The sequence below is a fragment of the Callionymus lyra genome, chromosome 18 (assembly GCF_982586985.1).
Source record: "Callionymus lyra chromosome 18, fCalLyr1.hap1.1, whole genome shotgun sequence".
Classification (NCBI taxonomy): domain Eukaryota; kingdom Metazoa; phylum Chordata; class Actinopteri; order Syngnathiformes; family Callionymidae; genus Callionymus; species Callionymus lyra.
The window spans coordinates 20134086-20148012 of NC_141835.1; the positions used below are offsets into that span (position 1 = coordinate 20134086).

Below are 13927 nucleotides of genomic sequence, written 5' to 3' on the forward strand. Positions count from 1 at the left end.
ATATTATTGTGATAAATTAGGTTAAGAAACCGCTTTCTTCCGGTTCGAGTTCGAGGCAAATTGTTTCAAATGGCAACTTCCTGTTGGCTGTCAACGACCAATGAGCAGGCGAGTCTCCGTGCGCTGCACTGAGCATGTGCGGGGAGAGCACACACGTGGTTGGTGTAAACCACGCAGACGTACGCAGCGCTTCAGAAATGGCGGCCGAAGGTGGAAGCTCGGCGCTGCAGCTACCTTGCGTATTTTCACCCAAATCACGACAGTTTTTGGCTTTGTGCGCTCAGGATGGCAGGCTTCGTATTTGGAACACAGACAGCAAAACACTTCACCAAGAATATGTGCCTTCAGCCCATTTGAGTGCCACTTGTACCTGCATAACTTGGGGACCATGCCGGACAGTCAAGGTACGTGGAGGCAGTTAGCTTCCCGAGCTAGCGCGGCCTCAGCTCTCTCGCGTGAAATAAACACAGCACGACAGTTTTAATACTTTCTGTAGCGGTATTTTTCTTTTAAATAAACTTGACTTGTATTGCGTTGTAGTGAGAGACTCCGGTAGGTTTGTGACAGTTGTGTTAAAGTAGCCACGTTAGCGGCGTGCTAACTTTCAACAGCTGCACAGAACGCACATGTTGGTCCCACATGGTTGTTGCGAAAATACGACCAGTGTTCCTGAATGTTCTTTCAACTCAATGTAACGTTAAACAAAGTTTTGCCAGGGCAATATTGACCACAAAAAATATGTGTGTGTTGTTGCCAACCTCTGGGAAGTCGTATAAAGTTACACGTTTATTTAGCATTAGCTAAAGTGTTGCTTAAGCAGCGTGTGGCACCAGGTCACTTGTATTTGTACTTAAAGTTTGTATCCGACATATTCCCATGCTGAAATATACAGAAACACCCGATTCATTTCATATACTAAGTTAAAACAAATATTTAAAGTTAAAATTTGAATCAGACCACACTTTTGCGTTTAAAGTACAACCTTCTTATATACTGTTTCTGTACTACATTCTGGTTCTTTAACCTTAACCTATCATGTGGTCCAAGTACCATACGCAAAATGAAATCCAAGCAATGTTATTTTTTTTTAATCTTACATTCGCAACAGGGGAGGAAGTGTGCCAAATCAAATCCGTGCTTAAACACTTAAATATAAAAGTGCAACTGTATGGTTGTGGAGATTTGTGCCCTGATTCTCCAGTTTGGCTTCTTTGTAAACGAAACCTTGTCAGTCCAAGTGCATTGTATTAAAAACTTCCAATATTGACGCATCACAAATTCAGCGAACCTTAAATCCTGGTTGAATATCTATTTACTCTTCCAAATCACATCAAGATAATTTCTATAATATCAGATATTCAATGATGATCCATCTAATATAATATCCACTTTTCACAACTAAACATGGCTCATTTACAATTATTATTGTAGATTCTGATTTTGTCATCATTGTAACTGTTCTTCACTGAAATTGAATTTTCGAGAACATGTTCATTTTTATGTATCCCTTCGTTTTGTAAATTCCTAACCCATATCACATATTTTATGTATATAAAAAGCGACAGGAAATGCATTTGGCAGTTTTTCATCTGTTTCAGAATGATCATAATCATAAAAACTTAAATTGCCAGTATTGTAAACACAACTCAGGATTTTTTTGTGGTGGATAACAGAATATAAAAATGAAATGAAAGAATAATGAAGTAAAATGCATTAGAATAAAATGACATAAATAATGAATCATTTATCAGTCTTTTTCCGGTCAGGAGAAGTTGGAACGATCATTTAAAAATTATTTTGTTTTGAGTTCAATTGTAACATTTAGGATTTAATGCGTGTTTCAGGAGGGACCTCAGAGGAAAAAGAGGAAATCGGAGGTGAAGCATGTGGAGGAGCGGACAGACCTACTGGCGATGGGCACGGCAGCTGGTACCGTCCTCATCTACAGTACAGCAAAGGGCGCCCTGCACTGCACTCTGGTACGTTGAAAAATGTGTATGCCAACATGGAGCTATGATAATAATAATATAGTCTATTTGTCGGGTGCTTAATTATTTGCTTTGTTGCTGTCAGGACGGAGGCCACAGTGGAGGAGTCAACTGTGTACAGTGGCACCCCGAAGACACTTTATTATACAGCGGCTCAGACGACGGCTACATTGTTGAGTGGGACCTGCAAACGGGAAAGACGAGAAAGTATGTTCCCTTAATTATTGAGTCTTGTTTAAACTATGAAAAGTGTTGTGATTGCACTAGTTTTAGTTGATTTGTAATATTGTTGGGTTCAACACAAAATGCACTTCTAAACTGCCCATAAATTCACCAGTAAAGCAAAGCTGTTTAAGTTTTTATGTATAATTTCTTTCACATTATTTAATAAACCTCACAGTTTGTGCAACTTATGCTTTTCTAAATCATTTAAGGGTGTCTTTCAAGAAAGGTTAAAGTGATGGTTCACCCACATTTTGAATTTGAGGCTGATTTTCTACCTGTCCACATGTCAACTAAGGGTTGGGATTGTTTTTAGTTTCCCGCAAAACTGAGTGACCTCAGCAAAGAGCCGCCAACGCATCGCAATTTCACCAAATAAATAATCAATCCCACCTCCTTGTACACGCCTAACAGTTTATAAATTATCTGATGCTAACAACTTGGCTTATTAACACACGGCGAAGACGGACAGTTTACATTTGATTGGAAGCTCCTCTGTCTTATAAGAACTCTGAATACAGCTGAGACGAGATGAAAAGTACTTGCAATGCGTTGCTTTAGCAATGGGTCAGGATCAGTCGCGTTTGAGTAGCCCCCAAAAGTTAGTCTTACTTCCATGTATATCCTGCGCCGTGCTATTTCAGCGTGACAGCAAGACGCTTTGCCATAGCAACCGAGCCTAGCAAGCTGCGCCGCACAGCTCACAGACTGAGATGTAAACGACAACGAGACATAGACGTACAAATGGACAACTTCACAGAACGTGACACTGATTTTTCAAAGTGTGCATTTAAGAAATGCTAGATTTATAGAATGGAAAATTCTAAATTATCACACATGTTTTTGATATCCATATAGCACGTGCCAATATCGTGATATTTTTTCGATATCGTGCAGCCATAGTCTGCACGTCTTCCCACACCGGAGATGAATGTCACACACACGGAAGTCAGCGCTGTCTGCCTTAATTCAACAAGGTTAAAACACAAACTCTAATGGACTTTATTTCAATAATTAAATCAACATTAACACTTAAGAATTATTTGAATATTATTGACTTTCATGTGGTCGACTGGAAGTTACTCTAGTCTCTACTGAACAGCAAATTTAAGCTGGAAAATTACCACAATACCAAACATCACTATCATAAGCATCTAAAGAAGTGTCATGCCAAAGAATAAGAGCCGAACAAGACGGACAATTGAAATGAAGTGGTTTTACTTTGTTATAGACAAGCTTCTCTCGCTAGATCACTGCATGAACACATTCAAAATAACGTAAAAGAATAAGACAAATGCTCAGATTTATTTAGATTGACAGTCTCCCAAGTGATTCAAAATTAGGGTTTCGTTATTAATTAAAAAATAGTCATCTTAACGAAATTAACACTTTGGCTCTTCTCCGTTTGGCAGAAAGTGGAAGGCGGATCGTTCAGCTGTGACTAGTTTGTGTGTAAGTCCTGATGGCAAACTATTGCTCTCGGCTGGACAGACCATCAAGATGTGGGACTTGGACACCAAAATGGTTTACAGGGTCAGTTGAGTCAACTTGCATCAGCCGTCTTCTCTTCAGAATGACCTGACTTTTCTGTCTCCGTCTCCAGAAGTTCACAGGTCATTCAACGGCTGTGACGACCCTATGCTTCGCCACCACACGACCATCAGACAGTAACGGACTCTATTTCCTATCTGGAGCTGCACATGACAGACTGCTCAATGTGTGGTGCGTGTAGTGACATGGCCTAGAATTGAAACTCCTTTGGTTTGTGACTCACGTTAAACTCTTGTGTAGGCAAGTACGAGAAGATGGCAAAGACAAGAACTCTGTGGTGTCCTTCACCCTCTCAGATGAACCCCAACATATCGACCTTGTTGCATCCAACAGCAAGGAAGAGGTCAGGCTCCCAAGCTTGTTATTGTTGTATAATTTATGTTTTGTTACTAACTTTTTTTCAAAATGTATTCTCTGGCAGGCGGTCAAGCTCGCGGTGGTGTGTAAGGATGGACAGCTGCACCTATTTGAGCACTTTCTAAATGGGTATGTAACAATAGTGATATCTATAGATCACAACAATGTAGTAATTGAATCACCATATTGATCACAATTCATTTTTCTACCAAAAAAAAGTTACCATGTCTAATCTAAAAGACATGCTAACTTTCTTAACAGTACAGCTAAAAGATCTAAATGACTAAAGTAATGTCAGGACTATTAAGTGTAGTCGACTAAGCTGCAGGTTTTTCATTGTTGCAAATGACCTGTAATGATGCCAGAATTCAATGTCTTCTAAAGTGATTTTGTTAATGAATGCATTAACTTTGTGAATGATGTGCACGCTACCATGGCTAGTAGGATTTCTCCCTCTTAATGTGTCTATTTCGGAGTGATTTCACACAAATAAGAATAGGTAGTGCAGATTTACGGTCATGAAGACAATTCACCTCACACAGAGCCTTCTTTGATCTGCTGTCGTCACTGCAGCCTTCTGTTTTTAGCCACATATCAAGTCTTAAGCGCATGTCTGGTTAAAAAACAAACAAACCCGTGAAATGAAGACAGAAACGCAGACAGACGTTTTGTTGTTTTAATTGAACAGAACCAAAATTTAAACGCATCTTGAGACACATTCACCATTGCGCTGTCGTCCTCATCGCGCATCAGTGCAGCCAAAACGGAAAAATGTGCTCCACTTAAAAGTTGCCCCATGTGCATTAATCGGTGTGTTTTCCATGATAAGACGGTATGATGCGCAAACAATTAAAACCAGTGTCCGTTTTATTTCATAATCTTACCCCGTGTCTGTTACACTTTTTCTTTTATTGCTAGAGGAGTATGGATGTAAATCCATGCCATCAGAATATTAGATGGTTGAATTTATTTCAATTATTCAATATTTGTTATATTTGTTATTATTATTGGATATTTTTTAATTTTCAGTTTTAAATTTGATATAAAACAATTTGAAGCTTTTTCAATTCAAATAAATATTTTTGAAGCCTTTTAAATACAATATTAAAACATGTGAAGCCTTGTAAATACAGCATAACGGTGCCATCAGACAAACCCAAACTAGTACCAAGTTACTTGATCATACTTGCATAAACGATCAGGTGACGTCATCACTGCTGCATCAGTTTAGATATTTTCATGACAAAGTGTCAACTTTGTTTTAAAGTCTGGAGTTCAAACATGTTAAACTACATCTCACGATCAATCAGTAGATTTGGATGTCAAAGGTTTTAAAAGGAAATGATAGTTTACTTTGATGGTCTGATCCTTGACTATAATAATTTGTTGAAGCCCCTTCTACAACGTCTGTTTAGCTTAGTGAGTTAATGTGATGTCTCGTCTTTTGGAGGGGGTTCGCGGGTTTGAAACCTGCTCTTGAACATTTTGTCAAGAGATGTCATGTTTTAGAATTAGCTCATTTCTTTTGAGGCTGACTCGTTATAATGTTCCCATGAGAAAAAAAATAGAAATAACTCCCAATGATTTACCTTTTTGTGATCAGAAAAGAAATGCAGTGAAAACATCAATTGAGACTGTATTAACCGTTTATAATCATTCTTTTAAAATATTTTTTGACATGGATCACACAAAGGAGTTCAGGCGAGCTCCGAGCTCTGTTCATTCTTGATACATATGGACGTTGACATGTATGACTATGCTCTCATGGATCATAAGGCTCCGAGGTTTGAACCTGCAACTTAAAAGTAAAAAGCAAAAAGTACCCTTTTTAACCGAAACCAGCGTTATAAGGGGGTCAGTCTCACCAGATATGAGATTATTCTAAAACATGACATCGCTTGACAAAAGTTCTAGAGCAGGTTTCAAAACTGTGACTCCAGAAGATGAGACCTCACATTAACTCGCTGAGCTAAACGGACGTTGTGGAAACGAACGTGACCATGAAATTAAAACATCATTCTAGTTTAAATCTTCAGATTGATCGTAAGATGTCGTGTAAGATGTTTAAACTCCAGACATTGAAACAAAGTTGATACTTAGTCATAAAAATATCTAAACTGATGGGGCAGTGATGACGTCACCTGATCGTTAATGGAGGGATCAATAAAGTTTTACCTTACCTTACCTTAATGCAAATTTGATCCAGTAACTCGATACTCGTTTGGTTTTGTCTGCGTTTTTTTTATATTGAATTTAAAAGGCTTCGTATTTTTTTAATATTGAATTTAGATGGCTTAGAATTTTTTAATATTGAATTTAAAAATATTAACAAATATTAAATAATTGAAATTAAAATATCACAAATATTGAATATTTGAAAAAAAAAATGAAACCATTAAATATTCTGATGGCACTGATGTACTTGCATGGAGGGGCCCCTGATGGTGTGTAAAAATCTTAGTGGCCAGTCTTGGTTGGAAAATTAGGTTATTATCTAGCTGTTAAATGCGTCCACTTGCCACTGCCTCGCACACATTAAAAGCTTTATGAAAGTCAATGCATTAACAACCAAGCTCCTGTAGATGGTGCTGCCTTACCCCCTTTCCTCTTCGTGTGTGCTTGCTATAACAGTACATTAATGAGACTCATGGAATCTTGCATGCACAAGTGTTAATAGGATTTGATTTGGAACTTTTGGTGACTCACTGTTGCAGACTTGCGTGCCTCGATATTTGCTGTCATAAACATAAACCATTTTTCAAAGCATAGTTCTCTGGTTGGTTCCTTGACCTCTCAGCCATGACGTTTCTTTCACGTCTGTCCCCTCAGGCCCTGTAAGAAGCCGCTGTCACCCTTGTGTTCAGTGCAAATGTCAGACACAAACGCCTGCCCACAGCCGATACCCCTCCTGGCAGCAGCCCTGGAGGCAGAGACCCGGTCTGTGCACTTGGCTTATGGAAACCACTTGCAGCCGGTGATGGAGAAAGTGGTGAGTTCTTCTTACATTACTGTGTTTGCAATGTCTCAGATATAGAGGCAGTTTTTCACGTGTCTTCATGTTGCCATTACTCTACTTTGAAGGAGATCAACACTTCAGAGAGACATGTCTGTTTAACCCGGGATGTTAAAACAACCTTGTCTCTTTCCATTGAGACCACCGTTTCCAAGGTAACCATCGATTGTCCAGCGTTTGTGGCAGCTTACTTGCTAACAAACAAGTGCTTATGTACCTTACTATCCACATAATAAAATGGTTGTGATAAATTATGGATCAGCTAATATTTACTAAATGTAGCATCAGTGTTTTTTTAATAAATGTGTCATAAATCTTTGACAGTTGAAAACTCCAGTCATCAATAACAAGAGCAAAGTGCTGGTCCCTGGTCTTCCTGGTCATCAAGCTCCTGTCAAAGGATCAGAGAAGAGGAAGAATGATGCTGGAGCCAAAGAGGTTTGTTTTAACATAATCCTGATTAGTTCATCTCATTTTTACTTTTTCCCACCCTCGGTTTTTGGTCATGTTGTGATTTTTCTGGTTTGTTCTTGTTGATCTGTTTAAAAATATTCAGTACATATTTATTTTTAACTCCCATTAAAATGCAACTAATGTGAGTCAGTCAGAGACCACTATAACATGATAATGGGCATCACTCCTCCTCCAGGCACGTGCAATAATGCCCCACTTTGTTTATACAAGATGGAGACCTATGGGATTGATGAAGTGCCATGACAAACCTCAATGTGGTTATGGTCATCCCCAGAAACAATTTTCAGTGGGCGGGGCTTAAGCACATTTTATAATGTAAATATTTAAACAAAGTTTTATACAAACGGGCACATACAAATGGGTACAGTAAAAACGCACTCAAATCAACATGTATGTATGTGTATATATGTATATATAATGTATATACACACACATGTACATACGCACTCATAGGTATATATTTTTTAACTAAATTACATTTTTGTCATCCTTAATCCATTTTTGTTGCATTTTCTCTTTTTTAAAATGTCTAACATCCTTACAATCATGGAGTTCACTTGGTTTTTGTTCACCTACATTTTCAGGTTGAGTTCATCCATGACTAATGATGAACTTGGATAATTTAAGATGAGGGGTTTACATTTTTCTAAATTAAACCATTTGTTCAAAGGCCAAATAAATTAGATATATTTGACACATCTATTATCTTCCAAGTTTTTGGTCTCAAATATACATGCACTTTTACTGACTCATGCCATCTCTAGTAGTTTACTGTATATTTTTTTATTAGTTTAAAGTATCAGTGGGTGACTAACTGCATTCTCCTGCAGATGACGATAGCCGAGCGACTCGGTGAGATCAACCTCGCCAGCGTGTCGGCAGAGAAGGGAGGACCGAAAGACGCGCCATCTCTGCAGACTGACAATTACGCCGTCCTGCTGGTTCAAGGCCTGGAGAGTGACGATGCCAACATCCTAAACGTGAGCATCCTTCTGTGTTGCATCATGAAAATGAAGAGTTTATAGATGTAGTCTGAATCTCATTTATTTCTGCAGAAAGTTTTCCAGACGCGCAAGGACGCTGTGATAAAGAAAACTGTTGCTCGGTTACCTCTGCCTGCTGTTCTGCCGTTGGTGGAATCTGTGAGTGTATTTTTCAACCTCCATGGTTGAATCTTTGCCAGGACCTTTTAATCACTGCTCATTTTCTCACCTGCAGATCACCAAGAGACTCCAAGGGCATCCTTTTTCGTGAGTAGCTGCCCAGACGTGAACCTTTTCGTGCAAGTTTTTCCTCTAATTTGATGCCTTTTTCTGACTACAGAGCGGTTCTGATGGTGAGGTGGCTGAAGGCCGTGCTCATGCACCACACATCGTACTTGGCCTCGGTGAGTCCAAGCTGCACCGCACTCTTCCCTGTTGCTATGACAACTGCTGGAGTTTACAGACCTCCAGTTGTAATATTGTTCTGAAGTCCTAAACGGGATTGTTTTTCCATTCATCCGTGAGAATGACCGCTCTCAGATAATTTAATTTAGGGAGATTTTAGTCATTTGCATCAAACAGAAAACGAAAGGTGACTTCAACTGGTAATAAAAACTGCATTTAAGACTTTCATGGTCTTTTTCCTATATGCTCACATCAAAATAAAGATGAAAATGTGGTTTGTTGTGCAGGCCTGGTAACAATCCATGGAGTGGTGTGAAGTTTAAGTTTGAGCGACATGCATCCTTTGTATTTGTATTCAAGGATATTGCTGAACTTACGGTTTGTCATTGGACATCCTGTATTAATGTTTTTTAACCTCCTTTGTCAGCTGCCTGACCTGGTGAACCAACTGGGTGTGCTTTATCACATGATCGAGAGCCGAGTGAAGATGTTCAACAAGCTAACCAAGCTACACGGGAAACTGTATCTCCTCACAACACAGGTGAGTGACATCATATGGTCACTGACTCCGCTGTGAAAATGTTGGCTGCGACAGAGGGCTTTATCGCCAGAAACCTACCCAAGGGATTAATCCTAAAAAGGTGCCTAACCTCCCTCAACTGCCAAATGTTCTACTTTGGATCTGTCCTGAATGATTTGGCTACTCACCTTACCGCTATATGAGCGGGTTGATAAGTTATTAATGTAGCTTGTATGTGTTGTCTTGTTTTAGGACTCACAAAGTTGAGAGTTGGAATATCTGAAATTGTAGATATAGATTAATTATCGAAACATCTGTTTTCCCAGTCAAGTTTTGCTTAAAACACACATTTTCTATTCATTGTAGCATTACCAAAAAAAAGCATACTTTAGTCTTTATTTGTTGACCCTTTGAGCAGCTAAACATGCTCTCTCCACCAGGTGGCGAGAAACGACAGCAGCAACACAGTGTCAGATGTGGATCACACTGCTAAACTGGTGTACGAAGAGGGTAAGTGCTGCTTCATCTTAAAGTTTCAGTTGTGTCAGGTTATGTTAGGTAGAACTTTATTGATCCCTCAGGAGGTCTCCTTTCAGGAAATTGTTTTTCCAATTAGACATACAATACAGACAATTATTCGTAAAAATAAAAACAATAACAAAGAGAAATAAAAAGAAAGAACAAGATTACACAGTCCAAGTCTAAGAATGTAGATCAAAGAAAAAGGATACAAAGATTAACATAGAATGTCAAGATAATTTTGCTCCACTCCTGCCCCCAAACTCAGAATTGTACAGTCCAGACACTTTAAAATAATTTCCTTACTCTGAATAAATTATCCTAATGTTAAATCACACTCAGTCATTTGTGGCACACGGTCCATCATGCAGCCTCACTTTGCCATGCACAACACGCAATTACGTCTGGTGTTGCCAGGCAACCTGAACGGCAGCATCACGTTGTCCCCTTCAAGTGCAACAACGAGCCACTTCTCTTCAATCTGGTTTTTCAGCCAGATGAAAATGGTCTGTTTGCTCATCAGAGATGTTGTCTGACAATATCAACACACGTAATTAAATTATTGACTTATTAGACATGTTTACTGGTGGAGTGCTTTTTCTTGTCTGCCACGCTGAGCTGCTGAATAATTTCTGCTCTCGTTTCCTCTGCTGCAGCGGAGCCCCAGGCATTTGTTGTTTTAAGGAAAGTTTCCACAAAATAAACTTGTTCTCATAACCTTTTTCGGAGAGCATGCTGAAACGTTGCCATCGGCTTTTCAGAGTTAAAAGTTGTCCGAAACTGCTTTAAAAAGCCTGATTACTGAAGTCACTGTTTATTTTAAATTTCTCAAAACGTACAACAGAGTTAAAGGATTCAGAAATGGTTTTTAGTTTTGTATGAATATGTGCAGTACTTTACACATGCAGTACATTTGAGGCGGCCAATCTGACATGCAGAGAAATGTGACAGTAATGCCTAGAACTCCCGGCAACAATGTACAGGAGGATCTAAAATGGCAAAAACAATTTGAGATGAAATCAACTATTTTGGTCATTCATTTTCTTAGTAACAGATATCAGTTTTTGACTTTGTTAAGACAATTATCTCTCAACTGCACGTTTTTCTTATGTAATGTTGTTTGGGGCCTTGTGTAGTTTTACTGTGAATCAGGGGGAAAAAATGTTCAAATTGTTTTATTTATTCCAAACCATGTGACAAATGGAATCTGATGTAAAGCCTACAATATTCATCAAATGGAGGGGTCACAGATTTTAATCTCATGACCTGCAAATGGCCCCTTTGCCGCACGTTTGAACTAACACACTCTTGTGAAGGGATTTTCCTGTTTCTTTAGACACTCATGTAATGCAGGGAAATATTTGCTGCAGTTTGTAGTGGGTCTGAAAGATGTGGGTGTAATTTAACGTGACTTTTGGCTCCTCAGAGTCTTCAGATGAAGAGGCCAGTGGCGACGAAGGACTTGCTGGTGACGATTCTGACGTGAGTTGAAACTGGATGTTGTTGGACTTGAGTATCGCCTCTAAAACACGGCTGTGATTTTCATGCAGAACTGGGAGGAGGAAGAGGAACGAGGAGTGGAGGAGGAGATGGAGGATGAGCCCAGAAAAGATCCAAAAGAGAACGGAGAGGAGGACATGGAACATGAAAACGAGAGTGAAGAAGAATGAGTGAGGATCCCTGACATGGACCTGAGAGTTATATATACTTTCGTTTTACTTTCTTTTGATTTTATTCTGAGAAAACAAGTTTTACACAAATTGAAAAAAGTCACTGTGGACCCACACGCTACGACGCCCCCAGACTTTAACCCCACCGTCTGTCCCTCGCTCGTGGAAATGGCCGGGGCGTCGGTGTGCGTCGTCCAGGCGACCCTTAGGTGGGCTGTCGAGTTCACGTTGGAAAATGACTGAAGTAATGATTGAGGAGGAAGTTCGTCTCCACTGCGGTCTGCATTCCAAACTCTCTGATCATCAACCTTGGACCAGGTCCTTGTACGGTGTCCAGCCCAGGTCAGAAATGGTCTAGCTCGGCAAGTTCAACCATCATGTTCCCCCCCCAAAATAATTCTTGTTTGTATGAGCTCTTCCTCTTTACCAGATTGCTGGGATTAAATGAAACCTGTAAAGTCTCCTTGAACCGACTTGTTTGTTTATTTTAGCAGAGCAGAAAAGGGTGGGAATAGTCTGAATGTTGCTCATCATCTGAAATGCTACATGAAGATGTCAGCTGCTGCTGGAGCTTCATCTTCATGGTCCAACAGGTGGCACTTGCTGCGCAGTAATTTAGATTTGAAGAGGCATTTTACCTCGCATGATCATTGAACTGATGGTGTCACCCAGATTTAAAACTGAACGATACTTCATGACGCTTCATATGTTTATCACAGGCTTTCTCTCCTAAACTCTTGCTTGGTGGAATTCCTCCCTGGTCAACTTAATCTCACATCTACTTCAGTATGTTTCGTTCACTTGCTGTGAAGAAAGGATCAAGCTTTAAGGAGTACTGGGGATTTAAGACTTTTTCAATTTGCTCAGTTGATGTACGACCGTGTTATTCCAACAGCAGCACAGTTGACTATCAAATCTAAGACGGTCAGTGAGATTCTTTTTCACGTAGAACGGGGTAAAATCCATTTTTCACAGGGGATTCATACATTAATATACTGTTGTAAAGACCTGGAAAGTTGAAACGAAGACGTCAATGTGATGACAGCGTAATGTTGACCTGTGAAATGTATTCGAACCTGGTCTGGTCCTGGCGTCACAAACTTGTACATGTGTGGTCCGACTCCGCTGTGACGGTCCAAACCGGACCAGACGCCTGACCCGTCCATCCATCATCGCCGTGTTGAACGGAGCTGGAATTCCAAAGAGAAAGAGCTCCTTGACGCCTCAGAGGGAATGTTAAAGAGGCTGTAGAGGACACACTGCAGCTCCGGGAGGAGGCCCAGGAACATACCCAAGATACACACTCCATGGTAGTCATGTGTTAAGTCCTCATGACCAGTTGTTTGCATTGTAATATTGGGCTCAGTTCTATCAACTCTAGTGGGATTTGAAGACGCTCCATCATGATACAGCAAAGAGTTCCCTCTAGTGGCCTTTAAAAGTTAAGACACGGCATCATGATGCAGCATAAAAAAAAACCGTTGGAGTCAAACTAGAACTTTATCTGCTCCATTATCTTGTTTGTGTCACAGGTACGAACTCGGTCTTTCAATTGATATAACAGCGGTGTGACATCATGGATATGCAAATGACTCCCATCCTCAGACGTCTGGCCCCGCCCAGCAGCCTCGCCGGTGCCGGCGACAGAAGACGGGGAGGTTCCGTGTGAATAAATCAACCCGGAATTAGAACAGAACCACAGAGAGTTTGTAGATGTGAATAATTCAGCTTTGTTTTCATGTTTGCTGAACTCGAGCGATTGAAGTCACGACGTCTGGAGGTGAGAAGAAACTCATCCTGTGCAACTTATTAGTATATTTTCTTATTGAAGATTAAAACAAACCTACTTATATACATTGGTTCTTCTTAACTAGCTCTGGTTTATGGAAATGTAACAGTACAATCACAATATTTAATGGTGTAATCTAACATTTCAATTTTTTTTTTATTAAAACTTTAAATAACGTGTACCTTCCATTCATTATGAATTTTGAAACACAAATGAAAAAAACAAATAACATTTTCTCAATATGTGTAACATCAAAATACAGCCATACAGTTGGATTTTGTTCTGTTTTCGTGTGCTCATAAAAATGTGTTGTTTTTTTTGCATGCTTTTAATTAGAAAATTACAAAATAGAATGAACGCAAGTTACAGAGGCCATTCGTTTCCATATTGAAATATCAAATGTGTTTTTATTTAATAATTTAAATCAATCATTTCT

General features: G+C 39.5%; 1 protein-coding gene across 1 annotated transcript; it reads left to right on the top strand.

The window, feature by feature from the left end:
• Positions 1–167: 167 nt before the first annotated feature.
• Positions 168–12165, top strand: wdr43 (WD repeat domain 43). The gene is made up of 18 exons (XM_087780095.1): positions 168–404; positions 1845–1979; positions 2074–2195; positions 3623–3743; positions 3814–3932; positions 4002–4104; positions 4183–4247; positions 6948–7107; positions 7200–7286; positions 7456–7569; positions 8436–8585; positions 8661–8747; positions 8824–8855; positions 8929–8992; positions 9421–9534; positions 9954–10023; positions 11459–11514; positions 11583–12165. Exons 1-18 carry the CDS (start codon positions 198–200, stop codon positions 11700–11702), a joined length of 1926 nt encoding a protein of 641 aa, XP_087636221.1. The 5' UTR covers positions 168–197; the 3' UTR covers positions 11703–12165.
• The last annotated feature ends 1762 nt before the right edge of the window (positions 12166–13927 follow it).

Coding starts and splice junctions, on each gene's coding strand:
- wdr43 (XM_087780095.1), top strand. CDS start 198: ATGGCGGCCGAAGGTGGAAGCTCGGCGCTGCAGCTACCTTGCGTATTT. Junction 2,196..3,622: donor CAAACGGGAAAGACGAGAAA/GTATGTTCCCTT, acceptor TCCGTTTGGCAG/AAAGTGGAAGGCGGATCGTT. Junction 4,105..4,182: donor CATCCAACAGCAAGGAAGAG/GTCAGGCTCCCA, acceptor ATTCTCTGGCAG/GCGGTCAAGCTCGCGGTGGT.